This window comes from Oncorhynchus kisutch, linkage group LG6, assembly GCF_002021735.2.
Source record: "Oncorhynchus kisutch isolate 150728-3 linkage group LG6, Okis_V2, whole genome shotgun sequence".
NCBI lineage: Eukaryota > Metazoa > Chordata > Actinopteri > Salmoniformes > Salmonidae > Oncorhynchus > Oncorhynchus kisutch.
The window spans coordinates 29,069,165-29,093,197 of record NC_034179.2 but is presented as its reverse complement, the minus strand read 5'-3'; the positions used below and the strand labels follow the sequence as shown (position 1 = coordinate 29,093,197).

At 46.0% G+C, this 24,033-nt stretch overlaps 1 protein-coding gene across 3 annotated transcripts in view; it reads right to left on the bottom strand.

Annotated features, from left to right (window-relative positions):
• Window positions 1-24,033, bottom strand: part of LOC109891779 (Down syndrome cell adhesion molecule-like protein 1 homolog) — a 90,359-nt gene that overhangs the window by 32,057 nt on the left and 34,269 nt on the right. For all 3 annotated transcript variants that reach the window (XM_031826545.1, XM_031826546.1, XM_031826547.1), the window contains exons 4-5: window positions 5,353-5,499; window positions 3,083-3,361 (exon numbers count right to left, since the gene is read on the bottom strand). In XM_031826545.1, coding sequence (XP_031682405.1) covers window positions 3,083-3,361; window positions 5,353-5,499 — 426 coding nt within the window. The remainder of the gene's footprint in view (window positions 1-3,082; window positions 3,362-5,352; window positions 5,500-24,033) is intronic.

The window sequence follows — 24,033 nt, the reverse complement described above, 5'->3', positions numbered from 1 at the left end:
TCTAGATATGATATGACATGGCATCATACACTACACACCCATTCATACGGATCCATTTCTCACATTATACGTGTGAACGTGTGTGTGTGTGTGTGAGTACAGAATATGAGCCTGTCTGCCACCGATTCAGAAAACGGTGTGAGTGTATCTGTCTGTATGTCAGTCTGACATTAACAGTAAGTGCACACTGCATTTAACCATGGCAAGGTGACTGGGAATATGGCCGAATACAAACAGTGTAGTTATTCCCTCCATAAGGCAATCAAACAGGCAAAACGTCAGTACAGAGACAAAGTGGAGTTGCAATTCAACGGTTCAGACACGAGACATATGTGGCAGGGTCTACAGACAACCACGGACTACAAAGGGAAAACCAGCCACATTGCGGACACCGTCTTGCTTCTGGACAAGCTAAACGCTCTTCGCCTGCTTTGAGGATAACACAGTGCCACCGACGCGGCCCGCTACCAAGGACTGTGGGCTCTCCTTCTCCGTGGCCGACGTGAGTAAGACATTTAAGCGTGTTAACCCTCGCAAGGATGCCGAGGATTATGGCATCCCTAGCCACATCCTCAGAACATCCTCAGATCATGCTGGAGTGTTAACGGACATATTCAATGTCTCCCTATCCCAGTCTGCTGTCCCCTTTTGCTTCAAGATATCCAGCATTGTTCTTATACCCAAGAAAGCAAAGGTTACTGAACTAAATGACTACCGCCCCTTAGCATTCACTTCTGTTATCATGAAGTACTTTGAGAGGCTAGGTAAGGATCATATCACCTCTACCTTACCTGACACCCTTGACCCACTTCAATTTACTTACCGCCCCAATAGATCCACAGACGATGCAATCGCCATCACACTACACACTGCCCTATCCCTTCTGGACAAGAGGAATACCTATGTAATAATGCTGTTCACAAAACAAAGGAGCTGATTGTGGACTTCAGCAAACAGCACAGGGAACATGCCTTTATTCACATCGACGGCAACCGTAGTGGTGAAAATGGTAAGCTTCAAGTTCCTCTGCGTACATATCACTGGAGATCTGAAATAGTCTACCCACACAGACAGTGTGGTGAAGAAGGCACAACAGCGCCTCTTCAACCTCAGGAGGCTGAGGAAATTTGGCTTGGCCCCTAAAACCCTCACAAATTGAGAGCATCCTGTCGGGCTGTATCACCACCTGGTAGGGCAACAGCACTGCCCGCAACCGCAGGGCTCTCCAGAGGGTTGTGCGGTCTGCCCAACGCATCACCGGGGGAACACTGCCTGCCCTCCAGGACACCTACAGCATCTGATGTCACGGGAAGGCCAAAAAGATCAACGACATCAACCACCCAAGCCACGGCCTGTTCACCCTGCTATCATCCAGAAGGCGAGGTCAGTACAGGTGCATCAAGGCTGGGACCGAGAGACTGAAAAACAGCTTCTATCTCAAGGCCATCAGACTGTTAAATAGCCACCACTAGCCGGCTTCCACCCAGTTACGCAACCCTGCACCTTAGGCTGCTACCCTATATTCATAGACTTGGAATCACTGGCCACTTTAATAATGTTTACATACCACTTTACTAATCTCATATGTACAGTTGAAGTCGGAAGTTTACATACACTTAGTTTTGGCAAGCCGGTTAGGACATCTACTTTGTGCATGACTCAAGTAATTTTCCAACAATAGTACGCACGTATAAACACCATGGGACCACGCAGCTGTCATACCTCTCAGGAAGGAGACACATTCTGTCTCCTAGAGATGAAAGTACTTTGGTGCGAAAAGTGCAAATCAATCCCAGAACAACAGCAAAGGACCTTGTGAAGATGCTGGAGGAAACAGGTACAAAAGTATATACATCCACAGTAAAACGAGTCCCATATTGACATAACCCGAAAGGCCGCTCAGCAAGGAAGAAACCCCTGCTCCAAAACCACTGTAAAAAAGCCAGACTATGGTTTGCAACTGCACAAGGGGACAAAGATCATACTTTTTGGAGAAATGTCCTCTGGTCTGATGAAACAAAAATAGAACTGCTTGGCCATAATGACCATCGTTATGTTTGGAGGAAAAAGGGGGAGGCTTGCAAGCCGAAGAACACCATCCCAACCGTGAAGCACGGGGGTGGCAGCATCATGTTGTGGGGGTGCTTTGCTGCAGGAGGGACTGGTGCACTTCACAAAATAGATGGCATCATGAGGCAGGATAATTATGTGGATATATTGAAGCAACAGCTCAAGACATCAGTCAGGAAGTTAAAGCTTGGTCGTATATGGGTCTTCCAAATGGACAATGACCCCAAGCATACTTCCAAAGTTGTGGCAAAATGGCTTAAGGACAACAAAGTCAAGGTATTGGAGTGGCCATCACAAAGCCCAGACCTCAGTCCTATAGAAGATTTGAGGGCAGAACTGAAAAAGCGTGTGCAAGCAAGGAGGCCTACAAACCTGACTCAGTTACACCAGCTCTGTCAGGAGGAATGGGCCAAAATGCACCCAACTTATTGTGGGAAGCTTGTGGAAGGCTACCCAAAACGTTTGACCCAAGTTCATCAATTTAAAGGCAATGCTACCAAATACTAATTGAGTGTATGTAAACTTCTGACCCGCAGGGAATGTGATGAAAGAAATAAAAGCTGAAATCAAACATTCTCTCTACTATTATTCTGACATTTCACATTCTTAAAATAAAGTGGTGATCCTGACTGACCTAAGACAGGGACTTTTTACTAGGATTAAATGTCAGGAACTATGAACAACTGAGTTTAAATGTATTTGGCTAAGGTGTATGTAAACTTCCGACTTCAACTGTATATACTGCATTCAATTCTACTGAATTTTAGTCAATGCCACTCCGACATTATTCGTCCTAATATTTATATATCTCTTAATTGCATTCTTTAACTTTTAGATCTGTGTGTATTGTTGTGAACTGTTAGATATTACAGCACTGTTGGAGCTAGGAACACAAGCATTTTGCTACACCTGCAATAACATCTGCCAAAATACATGTTTGTGACCAATAAAATTTGTTTTGCGGGTCTGTGCCAAACTTATTTCCCCTTTGCCAACCCCCCCCCCTCCTCACCTATGACATAGAGTGCTCCGGACACCTCCTTCGAGCCGAAGCTGTTGGTGACCTCACAGGCGTAGCTACCGCTGTCCTCCTGCCTGAGGTCACTGATGGTCAGACCCGTGAGGCGCCGCGTCCAGCGTGCATCGGAGGGCAGCGGGCGCCCGTCCTTTAGCCAGCGCACCGTGGGGCTGGGGTACCCTGCTGCCATGCAGGGGAGCTCCACACTCTGACCAGCCGGGACTTCCCCCGCCTGGAAACTGTCCAGGATAGAGGGAGACGATTCGGTGGGGTCTGGAGGGGGGGGGGGGGGGGTGTAACAGGTTAGACTTTGGACTGGGGTAGGGGATGGGATGTTTACAACATACACTATACAGTAGCAGTGAAAAGCTTGGACACACCTACTCATTCAAGGGTTTTTCTTTATTCATACTACTTTCTACATTGTAGAATAATAGTGAAGACATCAAACTATGAAATAACACATATGGAATCATGTAGTAACCAAAAAAGTGTTAAACAAATCAAAATATATTTTATAATAATAATAAGCAAAGAAAAAACGACAGTCCATCATTACTTTCAGTCAATACGGAAAACTTTGTAGTCGCAAAAACCATCAAGCACTATGAGGAAACTGTCTCTCATGAGGACCGCCACAGGAAAGGAAGACCCAGAGTTACCTCAGCTGCAGAGGATAAGTTCATTAGAGTTAACTGCACCTCAGATTGCAGCCCAAATAAATGCTTCACAGAGTTCAAGTAAAAGACACATTTCAACATCAACTGTTCAGAGGAGACTGCGTGAATTAGGCCTTTATGGTCGAAAAGCTGTAAAGGACACCAATAAGAAGAAGAGACTTTCTTGGGCCAAGAAACACGAGCAATGGACTTCAGACTGGTGGAAATCTGTCCTTTGATGACCTGGCCTCCACAATCACCCGACCTCAACCCAATTGAGATAGTTTGGGATGAGTTGAACCACAGAGTGAAGGAAAAGCAGCCAACAAGTGCTCAGTATATGTGTGAATTCCTTCAAGACTGTTGGAAAAGCATTCCAGGAGAAGCTGTTTGAGAGAATGCCAAGAGTCTGCAAAGCTGTCATCAAGGCAAAGGGTGGCTACTTTGAAGAATCTCAAATCTAAAACACTTTTTTGGTTACTACATGATTCCATATGTGTTATTTAATGGTGTTAATTTCTTCACTATTATTCTACAATGAAGAAAATAGTCAAACTAAAGAAAAAGCCTTGAATGAGTAGGTGTGTCCAAAGTTGTTGCTGGTACTGTATATACAGGAGTATGTGGACACCCCTTCAAATTAGTGGATTTCATTTTTTATGGCCATTTCAGCCATACCCGTTGCTGACAAGTGTATAAAATCGAGAACGCAGCCATGCTATCTCCAACGTGGCATCGTCATAGGATTCCACCTTTCAAACAAATCAGTTTGTCTAATTTCTGCCCTGCTAGAGCTGCCTCAGTCAACTGTAAGTGCTGTTATTGTGAAGTGGAAACGTCTAGGAGCAACAACGGCTAAGCTGCGAAGTGGTAAGCCTAAGATCATCATGCGCAATGCCATGTGTCGGCTGGAGTGGTTAAAGCTCGCCACCATTGAATTCTGGAGCAGTGGAAATACGTTCTCTGGATTAATGAATTAGGCCTCACAATCTGGCAGTCATACGAACAAATCTGGGCTACTTGCCAATGCATAGTGCCAACTGTAAAGTTTGGTGGAGAAAGAATAATGGTCTGGGGCTGTATTTCATGGTTCGGGCTAGGCCCCTTAGTTCCCATGAAGGTAAATCGTAATGCTACAGAATACAATGACATTCTAGACGATTCTCTGTTACAGCATGACAATGCCCCCGTGCACAAAGCGAGGTCCATACAGAAACGGTTTGTCGAGAACTTGACTGGTCTGCACAGAGCCCTGATCTCAACCCCATCGAACACCTTTGGGATGAATTGGAACACAGACTGTGAGCCAGGCCTAATCACCCAACATCAGTGCCCAACCTCGCTAATGCTCTTGTGGCTGAATGGAAGCAATGTTCCAATGTCTAATGGAAAGCCTTCCCAGAAGAGTAGAGGCTGTTACAGCAGCAAAGGGGGGACCAACTCCATTTTAATGCCCATGATCTTGGAATGAGACGATCGACGAGCAGTTGTCCACATCCTTTTGGTCATGTAGTGTATATTCATTCACATTCATAGACATTTATTACACACAAAACACTGTGTAGCGGTAATCAGAGCAATGACATACTTTACAGTCCCACTCACCCATGACAGACAGCCTGGCTCCATTGCTCTGACGTGTCTCTCCGCTGTATTTGTGCTTGGTGATGCAGCGGTAGGTGGAGAGGGCATCCTCCTTCTGGACATCTGAGATGTACAGAGCACCAAAGGACGTCAGGAAGAACCTGTTACCTGTTACAGAGAGAACATGATTGAACAAAGCCTCAAAATAACTCAAATACCCCCAACAAACAACCCAAGGGTGACTGCTATCTAAACATTTGGCAACCTGTCATACCCTAGAGGACACACGCTGAGCTCACTATTAAACATGCAATACAATCACATTGAGAAACACTTGAAAATTGTCAAACCCTCACCATCACTTACAGTAAAGACGTTATCAACATCTCTACTCCAGTATTGTTGTGGTTGTTATAGAACACAGCCAGATGAGCCCAGGTCTGGTACGTGTGTCAGTGTGTGATGTACCCTGCCAGGCTGTGCCCTATTTTCAGCCTGTACCCATCTGGCAGACCCTGCCCAATTATTGGAGGGGTAGAGGAGAGGGAGGGCACCATTTTAATGAGCATTTGCCAATTTGGGAAATGTTAACACTGTCCTATGTATGAACACATACTCACACACATGTGTGCATACACACATACACACGCTGTTCTTCCTCTACTCGTTCTCTCTCACCTGGGTTCACTGCAGAGGCTCCCGGGCTATAGTCCAACAGCTTGAGCACAACTAGAGCATTCATGTGCAACTGTGTGTTTATCACCAAAGCTGTTTGATGGGCTCTAAGCCTGTCAGGTTATGTGTGTATGTGGAGGGTAGAGGGTGTGTATGTGGAGGGTAGAGGGTGTGTGTGTGGAGGGTAGAGTGTGTGTGTGTGTGTGTGTGTGTGTGTGTGTGTGTGTGTGTGTGTGTGTGTGTGTGTGTGTGTGTGTGTGTGTGTGTGTGTGTGTGTGTGTGTGTGTGTGTGTGTGTGTGTGTGTGCGTGTGTGTGTGGAGGGTAGAGTGTGTGTGTGTGTGGAGGGTAGAGTGTGTGTATGTGGAGGGTAGAGTGTGTGTGTGTGGAGGGTAGAGGGTGTGTATGTGGAGGGTAGAGGGTGTGTGTGTGGAGGGTAGAGTGGGTGTGTGTGTGTGGAGGGTAGAGTGTGTGTGTGTGGAGGGTAGACTGTGTGTGTGTGTGTGTGGAGGGTAGAGTGTGTGTGTGTGGAGGGTAGAGGGTGTGTGTGTGGAGGGAAGAGGGTGTGCGTGTGGAGGGTAGAGGGTGTGTGTGTGGAGGGTAGAGTGTGTGTGGAGGGTAGAGTGTGTGTGTTTGGAGGGTAGAGGGTGTGTGTATGTGGAGGGTAGAGGGTGTGTGTGTGGAGGGTAGAGGGTGTGTGTGTGGAGGGTACGTGTGTGTGTGTGGAGGGTAGAGTGTGTGTGTGTGTGTGTGTGTGGAGGGTAGAGTGTGTGTGTGTGGAGGGTAGAGTGTGTGTGTGGAGGGTAGAGGGTGTGTGTGTGGAGGGTAGAGGGTGTGTGTGTGGAGGGTAGAGGGTGTGTGTGTGTATAGAGGGTAGTGTGTACATCTGCACGGTAGTTGTCTGACAGACAGCACAGGTAGAGGGTGTATTACTCTCTCTCTCTCTCTCCCTCTCTGTGTTGTGTGTGTGTGTGTGTGTGTGTGTGTGTGTGTGTGTGTGTGTGTGTGTGTGTGTGTGTGTGTGTGTGTGTGTGTGTGTGTGTGTGTGTGTGTGTGTGTGTGTACTAGGGGTGTGTGTGTGTGTGTGTGTGTGTGTGTGTGTGTGTACTAGGGGGCTAGCAGCAGGCTAACAGACAATGTCTGTGTGGAGGGTAGTGGCTCAGTCGCAGCGTAGGCTGTAATTTTACAGTCAGCCTTTGTTTGCACCCCTGAATTAATCCTTACAGGATAATGTGCACTTTAAGATTTCAACTCCCATAACACTGACACGCCACACTGTCACAACACACTGACAGACAAACAGAGAGGGAGAGAGATAAAGAGAGATAGAGATAAAGAGAGAGTGAGGGAGAGAGTAAGAGAGAAATAGAGAACTAGAGGGAGCGAGAGATAGACCGGAGAGAGAGAGAAATGGAAATACATGCATAGATTGTAAACATAGTGAGACAGAGAGAGAAGGAGAGAGAAGAGAGAGAGAAGAGAGAGAGAGGTAATGGGAGAGATAGCAAGAGGGATTGAGCTAGAGAGAGAGATATCCATCAACAAAAGATCTAAGAAGTGCTGTGCCATGGAGACACCTCCAGAACAGGAGCCATTTTAATCACATGATCTCCTCCACTATCCACCCATCTTAATTGTTTCTCTTGTTTATTCAATCCCTCTATCTTGAACCATCTCTCGTGATATATCCTCCTTAACATTTTCCCTCTTTCACACAATCCCTTTCTCTCTCTCTCTCTGTTGTTAAGCAGTGGCAGACAGAGTAAAATATGAATCGCTAAATCACTGTACTCCCCAAGCTTTAATTCATGCTGACTTGACTGGATAAACTGAGAATGTAGCTAAAGTGATGCACTAGATGAAGAACCACATTCACTCTGCTACCCACCCGCAGGCCTGTTGTTCTCGGTTGGGCTTGTCAGTCAATGATATACTAGGTTAGCAGAGAACAAGCAGGGTGTAAAAGATTAAAGGGAAAAAGGGTGGAGCAAAAGAAGAAAGAGTAGGAGAAGAAAAGTGAGAGTGTGTGTGTGTGTGTGTGTGTGTGCTCGTTCACATGTGTGTATGTTCATGCATACTGTATGTGTATCTATATGTGTGAGGGGAACATTTTAAAGTGTGGGCATGTTCCATGTGTATGTGTGTCAGTGGACACTGTAATTATCTGGGTTAGACTGCTGAGCTCAGGCCTTGTTGTCAAACACAGCACAGGAAGGCCTACACTGGTGGGCTACACTGTCAAAATCACACTGCTTTCAAGTGAGCCTGGATTCCACTACAAACCTTTAGACCTGCAGTTTGGTAGCAGGCAGAACCTGGGAGGGCTATATGAGGGGTGAGGGGAGAGGGAGAAAGATTTTTAGACAAAAATAGGGACAGAGATATAGGATAGGAAAAGCAACTGTGTGTGTGAGAGAGAGAGAGAGAGAGAGAGAGAGAGAGAGAGAGAGAGAGAGGAAGAGAGAGAGAGAGAGAGAGACATAGAAACAGTGTGTGATTTGCATAGCGCCGGTTGCGTAGGGTGTGGGTCTGAGCCAGTGTGTATGTGTGTGAGTGTGTAAGAGTCTTTGAGTCAGTAGCAGCCTCGTTTCCTCACATGCAAATGAAGGCAGAGGCACACAGCTAACGAGGCCCATATTTCCACCTCCTCACTGGGGCCATTATTTATTGATGTTCTGCGTCTTTCCCCCTCCCTCCCACTCTCGCGCTTTCTTCCCTCTCTCCCTGTTGCTAGGGGCTGCTTGCCATCCTGCGGGTGCTTCTGTGACGATGTTTGGGGTGCAGTCACTCGACCGCCCCTCCCCCTTTCAGTGTAAGCAAACAGACAGAGGCACTGACACACGCGTGCACGCACGCACGCACACACACACACATGCACACGCGCACGCACGCACACTAGAGGGTGAAAGTTCAGCCAGGCAGCTTGGCATTGGGTAAATAATTGGAGTGAGCTGGGTCCTTTAAATTTAAAAAAGAATGGGATGGTTTTTTCATGGACGTAGGAGTGTCACAGTTTGTCATTAGATATCACTGTCTATCTGACTTCCCCTGCCTCTCTTCATCAACAGAGAGAGAGTTGGAGGGAAAGGAAGAGGGTGAGAGAAGGTGAGAAGAGAGAGTTGGAGGGAAAGGAAGAGGGTGAGAGAAGGTGAGAAGAGAGAGTTGGAGGGAAAGGAAGAGGGTGAGAGAAGGTGAGAAGAGAGAGTTGGAGGGAAAGGAAGAGGGTGAGAGAAGGTGAGAAGAGAGAGTTGGAGGGAAAGGAAGAGGGTGTGAGAAGGTGAGAAGAGAGAGTTGGAGGGAAAGGAAGAGGGTGAGAGAAGGTGAGAACAGAGAGGGGGATGAACAATGGATCATAGAGGAGGGACTGTCACTGAGAGAAGAAAGAAAGAAGAAACTGAGCGGATTCAGAAGACATTCACTCTGCAGTACTGGAATATGCATACAAAAATACCTGCAAATACACACACACACACACACACACACACACACACACACACACACACACACACACACACACACACACACACACACACACCACACACACACACACACACACACACACACACACACACACACACACACACACACACACACACACACACACACACACACACACACCTTGGCAGGTTTACAATGGCATAGGAAAACACTAGCCCTACAGACTAAAAATAAAAGGTTCTTGGAGTATCCTTTATGGGTTATTCAAATGTAAACTGTGGGGGAACCCCTATAGGTTCTTCAAATGTAAACTGTGGGGGAACCCCTATAGGTTCTTCAAATGTAAACTGTGGGGGAACCCCTATAGGTTCTTCAAATGTAAACTGTGGGGGAACCCCTATAAGTTCTTCAAATGTAAACTGTGGGGGAACCCCTATAAGTTCTTCAAATGTAAACTGTGGGGGAACCCCTATAGGTTCTTCAAAGAAACCCTTTTCATGGATCCTCTAAGAACCTTTTGAAGAAACTTTTGGGGCACATTTCTGAACTACCCCCTCCCCTATTATTATTATTATGTTTTCACCTTTATTCAACCAGGTAGGCTAGTTGAGAACACCTTTATTCAACCAGGTAGGCTAGTTGAGAACAAGTTCTCATTTACAACTGGCCAAGATAAAGCATAGCAGTGTGAACAGACAACACAGAGTTACACATGGAGTAAACAATCAACAAGTCAATAACACAGTAGAAAAAAGAAAAAAAAGAGTCTATATACATTGTGTGCAAAAGGCATGAGGAGGCAGGCGAATAATTACAATTTTGCAGATTAATACTGGAGTGATACAGTGCCTTGCGAAAGTATTCGGCCCCCTTGAACTTTGCAACCTTTTGCCACATTTCAGGCTTCAAACATAACGATATAAAACTGTATTTTTTTTGTGAAGAATCAACAACAAGTGGGACACAATCATGAAGTGGAACGACATTTATTGGATATTTCAAACTTTTTTAACAAATCAAAAACAAAATTATTCAGCCCCTTTACTTTCAGTGCAGCAAACTCTCTCCAGAAGTTCAGTGAGGATCTCTGAATGATCCAATGTTGACCTAAATGACTTATGATGATAAATACAATCCACCTGTGTGTAATCAAGTCTCCGTATAAATGCACCTGCACTGTGATAATCTCAGAGGTCCGTTAAAAGCGCAGAGAGCATCATGAAGAACAAGGCACACACCAGGCAAGTCCGAGATACTGTTGTGAAGAAGTTTAAAGCCGGATTTGGATACAAAAAGATTTCCCAAGCTTTAAACATCCCAAGGAGCACTGTGCAAGCGATAATATTGAAATGGAAGGAGTATCAGACCACTGCAAATCTACCAAGACCTGGCCGTCCCTCTAAACTTTCAGCTCATACAAGGAGAAGAATGATTAGAGATGCAGCCAAGAGGCCCATGATCACTCTGGATGAACTGCAGAGATCTACAGCTGAGGTGGGAGACTCTGTCCATAGGACAACAATCAGTCGTATATTGCACAAATCTGGCCTTTATGGAAGAGTGGCAAGAAGAAAGCCATTTCTTAAAGATATCCATAAAAAGTGTCGTTTAAAGTTTGCCACAAGCCACCTGGGAGACACACCAAACATGTGGAAGAAGGTGCTCTGGTCAGATGAAACCAAAATTGAACTTTTTGGCAACAATGCAAAACGTTATGTTTGGCGTAAAAGCAACACAGCTCATCACCCTGAACACACCATCCCCACTGTCAAACATGGTGGTGGCAGCATCATGGTTTGGGCCTGCTTTTCTTCAGCAGGGACAGGGAAGATGGTTAAAATTGATGGGAAGATGGATGGAGCCAAATACAGGACCATTCTGGAAGAAAACCTGATGGAGTCTGTAAAAGACCTGAGACTGGGACGGAGATTTGTCTTCCAACAAGACAATGATCCAAAACATAAAGCAAAATCTACAATGGAATGGTTCAAAAATAAACATATCCAGGTGTTAGAATGGCCAAGTCAAAGTCCAGACCTGAATCCAATCGAGAATCTGTGGAAAGAACTGAAAACTGCTGTTCACAAATGCTCTCCATCCAACCATACTGAGCTCGAGCTGTTTTGCAAGGAGGAATGGGAAAAAAATTCAGTCTCTCGATGTGCAAAACTGATAGAGACATACCCCAAGCGACTTACAGCTGTAATCGCAGCAAAAGGTGGCGCTACCAAGTATTAACTTAAGGGGGCTGAATAATTTTGCACGCCCAATTTTTCAGTTTTTGATTTGTTAAAAAAGTTTGAAATATTCAATAAATGTCGTTCCACTTCATGATTGTGTCCCACTTGTTGTTGATTCTTCACAAAAAAATACAGTTTTATATCTTTATGTTTGAAGCCTGAAATGTGGCAAAAGGTCGCAAAGTTCAAGGGGGCCGAATACTTTCGCAAGGCACTGTAAATGATCAGATGGTCATGTGCAGGTAGAGATACTGGTGTTCAAAAGAGCAGAAAAGTAAATAAATAAAAACAGTATGGGGATGAGGTAGGTAAATTGGGTGGGCTATTATTAATATTAATATGCAGAACAATAACAACAATAACAACAATAACAACAATAACACAATATTTTTGTTGTCAGTGTTTATTATGATTTTAGTGGCAAAGCAGAATTGAAAAAATCTAAATATGATGTAAACTCCCAGCAGAGCCCCAAGTCCAATGGATATATCCTCTGGCCTGTTGATGTTAATGTGATGATGTTCTCTGTATCCATAGCCACAATGATTTTGCAGTGCATGGTGATCAAACAGGTTTCCTGTTATATTCATCAGAGGTGTAGGGAGGGTGAAGTCTGGGAATCCCCCAAAAATAGAATTATACATATTTATTAACAGAACAGTACTTTTACTTTAGTTTCTGTGGTAAATGTGAAAGAAATAAACTGTTTGATAATGGTTTTCATACACATACAGTGCCTTGTCCATGATATAGAGGCCTATGGAATATTCATTGAAAAGGTAAGGGAGGAGGATGGTACATATGATCAGCATCACATACCAATACCAACTGACATAACTTTGTACGCCTCGTCTGTATACTAGCAGACACAGACACACAAGTGAGCAGTTCAGTCATCTGCACCCAACACAGCTAGCCTTCAACATATTCTTATAGCCTACATATTCTTACCTCTTTGTTGATTCATATCCATTGAATTGTGTCTATTTTCTGTTTCAGAAAGATTTGCACCAATATGAAAAGATAAACGGTATCATCATAAAACAATATCAATGTAGATCATACAAGGGACAAACATTAACTTAAATTGAGGAGATCTTTACATTTTTCAGTTAAGTGGCTAAACCTGCTGCCCTTTCAAATTCAAATGTTTCAGTTGGGCAGGTAGGTTCCTGCAAGAACCCCCACCGACTAAGGAGGTTTCTCGATGAACCCCACCTCCTATGGGGTTCTTAGAATAGCTTTTAGGGGGCATTTTCAGAGCCAAGAACCCTAAGGTTATTTGAAGAACTTTGAGGATCTTAGAATAACTCTTGTTGAACCCCTCACTTTTAGAGCGCAGCTATTAAACAACAGGATCAAATAAATCAACAACATGGACAGAGAATCACAGAGTGACTTCCATAGAGTGAATCAACTGACTGAATCAGCTCCATGGACAGAGAATCACAGAGTGACTTCCATAGAGTGAATCAACTGACTGAATCAGCTCCATGGACAGAGAATCACAGAGTGACTTCCATAGAGTGAATCAACTGACAGAATCAGCTCCATGGACAGAGAATCCCTCCAAAAGAGAGTGAATCAACCTAGTGAATCAGCACCACTGACAGAGAATCACTTCAATAGAAAGTGAATCAAGCAACTGAATCAGAGCCAGTCACTACCACTAAAATGAGGATCCAGTGATTTCAAGCCCACTCCTCTGGCCTCTACCCTGACTGCCACACCTAGTCAGCTAGAGGTGAATGGAAAGAGAATAGGACAAGAGAGCTGAGCCAAGGCTGGAGTAGATAACAGCTCATCCACATTTTACTATGCTCCACTCTTATTGTTAACATTTCCACAAGGCTATACTAACCCATGAATGGAATAGAATAGGTGTGCTGTGCCTGAATTCAAAACGAGACCCCACAAAACTCTCTCTCTTCCCTCCCTCCCTTCTTTCTCCTGCATGCATTAAAAGGCTGAAGTAGTAGCAGGTGTCAGACAATTAAATATCTACACTTCCCTGGCTTCTATTCTCCCCCCCACCATTTATCAATGGTGCCCTCTTCACTCCGCTCAATTCACATTCAAAGCAGCTTTATTGGCACCACTGATGTGTTACAACTAATCGTGCAGTGTTAGCCCCGCCCCTTTCCATCTAGCTCACAAAAGGTGCTTTGTTAGCATGACCACACAGTTCAGTAATGTCGGAAGTAACACAGAACCACTATCAGTCATATCTACAGAATGAATGAGGAATATCCGAATCTCTTTCTCCCTCTGTCTCCCCTCTGTCTCCCCTCTGTCTCCCCTCTGTCTCCCTCTGGGGGTTGGAAAGAGAGAGAGAGACACAAGGTTTGTCATATTTTCATTAAAAAGCCACGCTTCACCGTCTTGTCCTATAACCGCTGTCCTCTCCCCTAACTAATTATGACTGTTTATCTCATTGCTCAATCCTTTCTTCTTTCCTCCCTCCCTCCCTCCCTCCCTCCCTCCCTCCCTCCCTCCCTCCCTCCCTCCCTCCCTCCCTCCCTCCCTCCCTCCCTCCCTCCCTCCCTCCCTCCCTCCCTCCCTCCCTCCCTCCCTCCCTCCCTCCCTCCCTCCCTCCCTCCCTCTCTTCTCTGTTCTGTTCTGTTTGTTGATGAGACTGTGACCTCCATACAAACCCCCCAGTCTCCCTTCTCTAACACTACTGACATTTACAATGAGCAATGAAGAGGAGGAGGATGGGGGGATAGAGGGGGTAACAGTGTATAAGTGGAGTCGGAGACAGAGAGAGGGAGAGGAGGAGAGACGGAGGGAGATAGATAGACGGGGACAGACAGAGGGAGAGGAGGAGAGACGGAGGGAGATAGATAGACGGGGACAGACAGAGGGAGGGAGAGGAGGAGAGACGGAGGGAGATAGATAGACGGGGACAGACAGAGGGAGAGGAGGAGAGACGGAGGGAGATAGATAGACGGGGACAGACAGAGGGAGAGGAGGAGAGACGGAGGGAGATAGATAGACGGGGACAGACAGAGGGAGGGAGAGGAGGAGAGACGGAGGGAGATAGATAGACGGGGACAGACAGAGGAAGGAGAGGAGGATAGACGGAGGGAGATAGATAGACGGGGACAGACAGAGGGAGGGACAGGAGGAGAGACGGAGGGAGATACACGGGGACAGACAGAGGGAGGGAGAGGAGGAGAGACGGAGGGAGATAGATAGACGGGGACAGACAGAGAGAGGGAGAGGAGGAGAGACGGAGGGAGATAGATAGACGGGGACAGACAGAGGGAGGGAGAGGAGGAGAGACGGAGGGAGATAGATAGACGGGGACAGACAGAGGGAGAGGAGGAGAGATGGAGGGAGATAGATAGACGGGGACAGACAGAGGGAAGGAGAGGAGGATAGACAGAGGGAGATAGATAGACGGGGACAGACAGAGGGAGGGAGAGGAGGAGAGACGGAGGGAGATAGATAGACGGGGACAGACAGAGGGAGGGAGAGGAGGAGAGACGGAGGGAGATAGATAGACGGGGACAGACAGAGGGAGGGAGAGGAGGAGAGACGGAGGGAGATAGATAGACGGGGACAGACAGAGGGAAGGAGAGGAGGATAGACGGAGGGAGATAGATAGACAGGGACAGACAGAGGGAGGGAGAGGAGGAGAGACGGAGAGAGATAGACGGGGACAGACAGAGGGAGGGAGAGGAGGAGAGACGGAGGGAGATAGATAGGAGAGGAGGAGAGACGGAGGGAGATAGATAGACAGGGACAGACAGAGGGAGGGAGAGGAGGAGAGACGGAGGGAGATAGATAGACGGGGACAGACAGGGGGAGGGAGAGGAGGAGAGACGGAGGGAGATAGATAGATGGGGACAGACAGAGGGAGGGAGAGGAGGAGAGACGGAGGGAGATAGATAGATGGGGACAGACAGAGGGACAGGGTACAGTCCAGTTGTTTCCACTACATTGGGAGCGTGTCTCTTCTGCTCCACTTGCCGCTCTCTCCCAGTTTTCCCAGTGTGACTTTAAACAGTAAACACTAGGGAGGAGACAGAGACTCCAAACATAGACTAACAGGCCAACGTACAGGAAAGCATGACATGTACACAACGTCCCTGTAAACCACTATACTATAGATGCACTCAAATGTAGTTTTCTATACTGTAGAAACTATAGGCCAGGGACATACACTGAGTACATTGAACATTAGGAACATCTTCCTAAAATGACATATGCACCCCCTGCCCTTTTGCCCTCGGAACAGCCTGAATTGGTCGGGGCATGGACTCTGCAAGGTGTCGAAAGCGTTTCACAGGGATGCTGGCCCATGTTGACTCCAATATGTACCACAGTTGTGTCAAGTTGGCTGGATGTCCTTTGGGTGGTGGACCTTTGATGATACACACGGGAAACTGTTGAGCGTGAAAAACTCAGCAACAACATCAATTCTGGATCATAGCTTTCACCTGGATTCACCTGGTCAGTCTATGTCATGGAAAGAGCAGGTGTTCTTAATGTTTTGTATACTCAGTGTATGTACTACATTAAAAAATACCCAATCAGGGACACAGAGAAGAAAACTGTACAGAAAACGAATACAGGTTTACAGTGTCCCCGCAGACCACTATAGACACAGACAAACTGGCTATAGTGTAGAAGACTACAGGGACCTTATAAACACCTAGTAACAGACAGAGTATGTATATATAAAGCAGACCTATAAACAGAGAGAGACAGAGGTGAAAACAGGCATCCATAATTCATGATGTGTGTTTCATGTGCCTGGTGACGTCTGGGATGACAGTACTAATGTGAACCCATGGAGAGAGCGACCGCACACACACACACCTATGCATTCCCTTCCTATATGAGCGACAACAGTTGACAACACACACACCGGCACGCAAACACGCATGCACACACACACCCAAACACCCACACACACCAAAATGGAAACAATACATATATATATTTGCAATAGCAGTAGAAAAAGCACATATACCCTCAAACGTAAAGTACCCCTTTCACACACACACACACACACACACACACACACACACACACACACACACACACACACACACACACACACACACACACACACACACACACACACACACACACACACACACACCTCAGTAATTAAAATCATCCCACAGTCACTGGCCTTTGCCCCTTTCTCCTCCTTGTTTTAAATGAAGAGAAACACAGAGAGATGGCCACATGGTATGTGTCAGTGTGTGTGTGTGTCAGTGTGTGTGTGTGTGTGTTGCACTGTGCTCTGGCGTAGCCCATGGACTGGGGCAGTTGGCTGCAATAGCTGCACTGAGTGAGCTGACTGGTCCCTCCCTATTAGAGCACTGGTGGCAGAGGAGTGTTTCAACCCAGCCGGGAGGGACAGCTCTCCCCCCCCCTCTTTCTCGCTCTCCCCCCCTCTATCTCCCCCCCTCTCACTTTCCCCCCTTTCTATACCCCCTTCCCCCCCTCTCGCTCTCCCCCCCCTCTCAACACCCCTCTCTCTCCCTCTCTCCCTCTCTCTCCCTCTCTCCCCCCCCACCCCCCCCCTCTCTCTTTCTTACCCCCTCTCGCCCTCTCTCTCTTTCTTACCCCCTCTCTCTCTCTCTCTCCCTCCCTCCCTCCCTCCCTCCCTCCCTCCCTCCCTCCCTCCCTCTCTCTCCCTCTCTCTCCCTCTCTCTCCCCCTCTCCCCCCTCGTCTCTCTCTCTCCCCCTACCCCCCCTCTCCCCCTCTCTCCCTCTCTCTCTCTTTATCTCTTTCTTTCTACCTCTCTCTCGCTCTCCCTCTCTCACACACGCAAACGCAAAAACACAGTAGGTCAATTGAGATTGCATGGACATCGGTGCGAGGCACTCATCGACCAGAGACAGACCTCAAATCCCCCACAGACAACACAACCATCTGAGCACACACACACACACACACACACAGGCCACAACTAGGACATAGAATAAGTGGAGCAAAACATAGACAACAACTCCAACAACGTAGGACGTTCAGAGAAAGTGCTACTGTCTGCAGTAGGTGTAAACAACAGGACACACAAACACGGACTGCATGTGAGGTTAGAGACTGGGAGTTTTCACTGTTCTAGAGTCACTAAAGGCCTGCCTAACCAGCTGCTCTGTATCATCTCTTCTTACCCTGAATTATTGAGAGCTGTCTTGTCTGTGGTTTGGGGTTAAAGAGAACACAAACACACCTCAGATACCTTCAATTATTCACCCGCTTACACACACGCACGTGCGCATGAACACTCACACACGGACACACACGCATGCACACGCCATTTAAAAACCACACACAAACTAACAAAACCACACACAAACCACAAATCAAACCCAATGTACACACTAATCCATAACTAACTACACACACACACTCAATCTCACTTTCCCTCGCATTCCCTCCTCCTGTGTGATCTCTCATGCACTTGTCCTCTGTCCTCACTTCCAGTGCTCTCCCACACACTCACATCAATCAGCTAGCTGCCATGTTGTCATGGCCTCTATGTAGGGTTGAACAGCTAATAGACTGCCTGGGCAGGGAAATCAATACACCTGATTGAGTGGTCTTGTAGGAACATGGCACTTGGCTGACCACCAGTGATCTTGATAGATCCCCAAATATGTTTTTGTTCTTCCCTGGTCAACAGTCCACTTGAAAAATACTTCTTGATACTACTTACACGTTTCATAAATCCCAATGCATTTCAATTGCCAAAGACCTGAACAGTATAAATGGCCACTGTAACTAGTCTTCAACCGTTTACCCTAGAAAACGTGCAGATCAGTCTGGAACAGTGTGCTTGTATACAGCTTTTTGAACTTGAACCATTTTAAATGTGCAGAAACGCTCCATAGGCTTGAATGGGAAGTGTTTAGATGTACCACTGCTCTGGAACCCTTGAAGCTACAAACACCAAACCGACATTGACATATACAGATTGACTCAACTTAGATCAATTGTCAAAAGATTGTTGATGCTATTTGAACTATAACCGTTTTAGATTTGCATAAAAGCTCCATAGACTTCAAAGGCAAAATGTGGATTCTTGATCCGTTTAAACTACAAACACCACACCAGCGTTAACATGTACAGACTGACTCAACTTAGACGGCTCCAATACAGACTGACTCAACTTAGACGGCTCCAATACAGACTGACTCAACTTAGATGGCTCCAATACAGACTGACTCAACTTAGACGGCTCCAATACAGACGGACTCAACTTAGATGGCTCCAATACAGACTGACTCAACTTAGACGGCTCCAATACAGACGGACTCAACTTAGATGGCTCCAATACAGACTGACTCAACTTAGATGGCTCCAATACAGACTGACTCAACTTAGATGGCTCCAATACAGACTGACTCAACTTAGATGGCTCCAATACAGACTGACTCAACTTAGATGGCTCCAATACAGACTGACTCAACTTAGACGGCTCCAAATCAGACTGACTCAACTTAGACGGCTCCATTACAGACTGACTCAACTTAGATGGCTCCAATACAGACTGACTCAACTTAGACGGCTCCAATACAGACTGACTCAACTTAGATGGCTCCAATACAGACCGACTCAACTTAGATGGCTCCAATACAGACTGACTCAACTTAGACGGCTCCAATAAAGACTGACTCAACTTAGACGGCTCCAATACAGACTGACTCAACTTAGACGGCTCCAATACAGACTGACTCAACTTAGACGGCTCCAATACAGACTGACTCAACTTAGACGGCTCCAATACAGACTGACTCAACTTAGACGGCTCCAATACAGACTGACTCAACTTAGACGGCTCCAATACAGACTGACTCAACTTAGACGGCTCCAATACATACTGACTCAACTTAGACGGCTCCAATACAGACTGACTCAACTTAGACGGCTCCAATAAAGACTGACTCAACTTAGACGGCTCCAATACAGACTGACTCAACTTAGACGGCTCCGATACAGACTGACTCAACTTAGACGGCTCCAATACAGACTGACTCAACTTAGACGGCTCCGATACAGACTGACTCAACTTAGACGGCTCCAATACAGACTGACTCAACTTAGACAGCTCCGATACAGACTGACTCAACTTAGACGGCTCCAATACAGACTGACTCAACTTAGACGGCTCCAATACAGACTGACTCAACTTAGATGGCTCCAATACAGACTGACTCAACTTAGATGGCTCCAATACAGACTGACTCAACTTAGACGGCTCCAATACAGACTGACTCAACTTAGATGGCTCCAATACAGACTGACTCAACTTAGACGGCTCCAATACAGACTGACTCAACTTAGATGGCTCCAATACAGACTGACTCAACTTAGACGGCTCCAATACAGATTGTTGCCAGCATTCCTACTTCAACTATAAAGCTTGTCGTATCCCCATTCATTTCAATGGCATTCTAAATTGAAAACACTGCCACAAATCTTTCTGAATGTTCAAACTAAAACATCTTCAGAGCTAAAAACACACAATATGGCTTCTGATGATAATAGTACTCACTCTAGTCTACTACACTAATCCACTATAATAACAACACACCTACAAAACACCTCAAAATAGATCTATATAGCTAATGCATAGCATATGAAAACACTATTACTACCATTACTACTACGATTTCACAACCATAAATACTTCAAGACTGCCAAGCACACCACATTTACTTCCATAAATGTTATTTTCTAGATTTAACTGGGTTCCTATCCTGACCTCATTGTAAAATGTAAATTCTCAGAATTAAATGTACGGTACATCAAAGTGTTTCTATTGTGCATATACTGTAGTATATGTATTGTATACTGTAGTATATGTATTGTATACTGTAGTATATGTATTGTATACTGTAGTATATTTATTGTATACTGTAGTATATGTTTTGTATACTGTAGTATATGTATTGTATACTGTAGTATATGTATTGTATACTGTAGTATATGTATTGTATACTGTAGTATATTTATTGTATACTGTAGTATATGTATTGTATACTGTAGTATATTTATTGTATACTGTAGTATATGTATTGCGGGATACAGTTTATGTGGAATATCTGTCTAGCCCTGCTTAGGACACAAGGTCAAAAATCAGACAGGGGGGGGGGGGGGGTGCTAAGACGGAGAGAAGGAGAGAGTGGGGAGGAGAATGGGGGTAAGTCTATCTCCAGTGCGGCTAGCTGGTTAGTAAGTGAATAACTGTTTCCTCAAACACGATTTCTTAGCAGAGTCTGCTGTAATCTCCCTGGGCTAATCCCTCTTTAGCTAGCCTAAACAAAAGAAGAGAGGAGAGGGGGAGAAAGGAGAAATCCCTCTTTGCCCAAAGTAGTCTTACCCTTCTAAACCCTAACCCCCTATAGACCGTAGCAGGGCTCTTGATCTTTCCTCGATGATCCTTGACCTATAGACTAATGCAGGCCTCTCTCATGTTCCTACAGTATGTGCTGTACCAGGCCAGAAGACACTACTTTAGTGTTGTGAATGAAATAGAGGTGGGAAGGGGGAGACTGGTGGTATACAGCCTCTGGGTGCAGTTTAGGATGTCTCTGATGTAACATACACACACACACACACACACACACACACACACACACACACAGTGTTTCCTCTCTCTTACAGTGAGCCGGGCCAGGGTTGGAGGGTAAGACAGTGGGCCAGCTATCTGTCAGAGTGATGTGCTCACAGGGCCTGTCCCATCTCTCCCTGTTACACTGATTGACACTGATACACTGCTGTAGCATACACTACTAACACTTACACAGTAGTGGAGGGAGACAAATACTGTGTGTGTGTGTGTGTGCTTGGGAGGGAGAGCGAGAGAGAGAGAAAGATGAAAGAGAGAAAGATGTGTGTGTGTGTGTGTGTGTGTGTGAGTGCAGTGGGTAAATAGTCAATAATAGCTGACACTTGTCAGCCCTGTGCTTTATACACACAAAGGCCTGTGGTCAGGGTATTGTATGACTCAGTCTCTCTGCTCTCCCCCTCCCTGGGCCTCTCAAGCAGAGATAATTACCCTTATTGTGCCCCTCACACACAAACACACACACACACACACACACACAAGCTTATTCATGCCAAATAACACACCCGCCCATGTGCATATAGTCAGTCTGATAGAGTCAAACATGGCTGCCAGGGCCCCATCTGTTTCTGCCCCCTCTTCTTTCTCTACCCCCCTTACCCTCTTCTACCCACCTCTACCCTCCCACCACGCAGGGGCGAACATGAAAGGGGTAAAACAGGGAGACAGACAGACAGAGGAAAATAGAAAGTAAGAGATGTCTCTACAATATCCTCCAGACTTTTAGAGGCAACAGACTGTAATGATCTGATCTGTTGTGGAAACATTTTGTACCAATGTACAAAATGTACCAAACAATACTCTGCAGTAGGATAAGGCTCTGGGGTTATTTAGCTACTGTAGCCAGTAACTCTGGTTGTTAATCCAAACAGCTGTTCTAAAGGGTGGATGTTTTCATGTTTCAGTAATGTAGTGTGTGACATAGCAAAGGCTGCATGTGATAGTAGTGAGTGTGTGTATATGTGTGTGTTGTTGGTATGGTTGGCTGGCTGATTTGCTCATTGTCATTGATGTTACCCCCCCATGGCTTTGCCATGTGCCGCATGGAACGGGGCAGCAGTGGAGGGAGGGATGGAGAGGGAGGGGTAAGGGTGGAGGGATGGAGAAATGGAAGCAGGGATGGAGAGAGAGAGAGAGAGAGAAAGAAGGGGGGTGACCTGTCGCCTGTCTGTGACAGTCGATGGGGTTTAGTTCCACAGGCCCTCAGGGGTCTCACGTCTGTGTGTGTCCCTCCACCCTTCTGTCCCTGTCCCACCTTGCCTGAGCATGACAATAGAGCCACCACACAACACAGCTCAGCACTGAACACAGCATTAATGCACACTGTATTAATGTTTAATGAGCTCCCCATGTTCAGATACTCTCAGAAAATCAGAAAATGGGTTTATTGTGTTGGGTGTGTGTGTGTGTGTGTGTGTGTGTGTGTGTGTGTGTGTGTGTGTGTGTGTGTGTGTGTGTGTGTGTGTGTGTGTGTGTGAGAAAAAGATGGGGTTTAAGTGGCTTGCTACATTGTGATAGTGTGTGTGTCAGACCAGTGTTTACAAGATCCAGCGCAGTCACAGACAAATGTAGCAATTCATGTATTCCTGCTTTGAGTGCACATACACAGATTGACAAACTCTCTATGTCCCCTCCCTTGCTCATTTCCTTTACTATGTATATCTGCTTCCTCCTTTCTTCTCTCCTAGGATCTCCTGCATTCTACTCCAGTACTCCTCTGTCTCTGGGGTAGATAGGGAGAACAGCTGCTCTAGCGCACCACTAGCTACAGACTTTGACAGTCATTGCTGTGTGTCTGGGACAGAGGGCTAGAGGCAGGGCAGCAGTGTTGATGACATAGTGAGGAGATATGATTGTGAGAGGGCAGCAGTGTTGATGACATAGTGAGGAGATATGATTGTGAGAGGGCAGCAGTGTTGATGACATAGTAAGGAGATATGATTGTGAGAGGGCAGCAGGTATGATGACATAGTGAGGAGATATGATTGTGAGAGGGCAGCAGGTATGATGACATAGTGAGGAGATATGATTGCAAGAGGGCAGCAGGGTTGATGACATAGTGAGGAGATATGATTGTGAGAGGGCAGCAGGTTGATGACATAGTGAGGAGATATGATTGTGAGAGGGCAGCAGGATTGATGACATAGTGAGGAGATATGATTGTGAGAGGGCAGCAGGTTGATGACATAGTGAGGAGATATGATTGTGAGAGGGCAGCAGTGTTGATGACATAGTAAGGAGATATGATTGTGAGAGGGCAGCAGGTATGATGACATAGTGAGGAGATATGATTGTGAGAGGGCAGCAGGTATGATGACATAGTGAGGAGATATGATTGCAAGAGGGCAGCAGGATTGATGACATAGTGAGGAGATATGATTGTGAGAGGGCAGCAGGGTTGATGACATAGTGAGGAGATATGATTGTGAGAGGGCAGCAGTGTTGATGACATAGTGAGGAGATATGATTGTGAGAGGGCAGCAGTGTTGATGACATAGTGAGGAGATATGATTGTGAGAGGGCAGCAGTGTTGATGACATAGTGAGGAGATATGATTGTAAGAGGGCAGCATAGTGAGGAGATATGATTGTGAGAGGGCAGTAGGGTTGATGACATAGTGAGGAGATATGATTGTGAGAGGGCAGTAGGGTTGATGACATAGTGAGGAGATATGATTGTGAGAGGGCAGTAGGGTTGATGACATAGTGAGGAGATATGATTGTGAGAGGGCAGCAGGGTTGATGACATAGTGAGG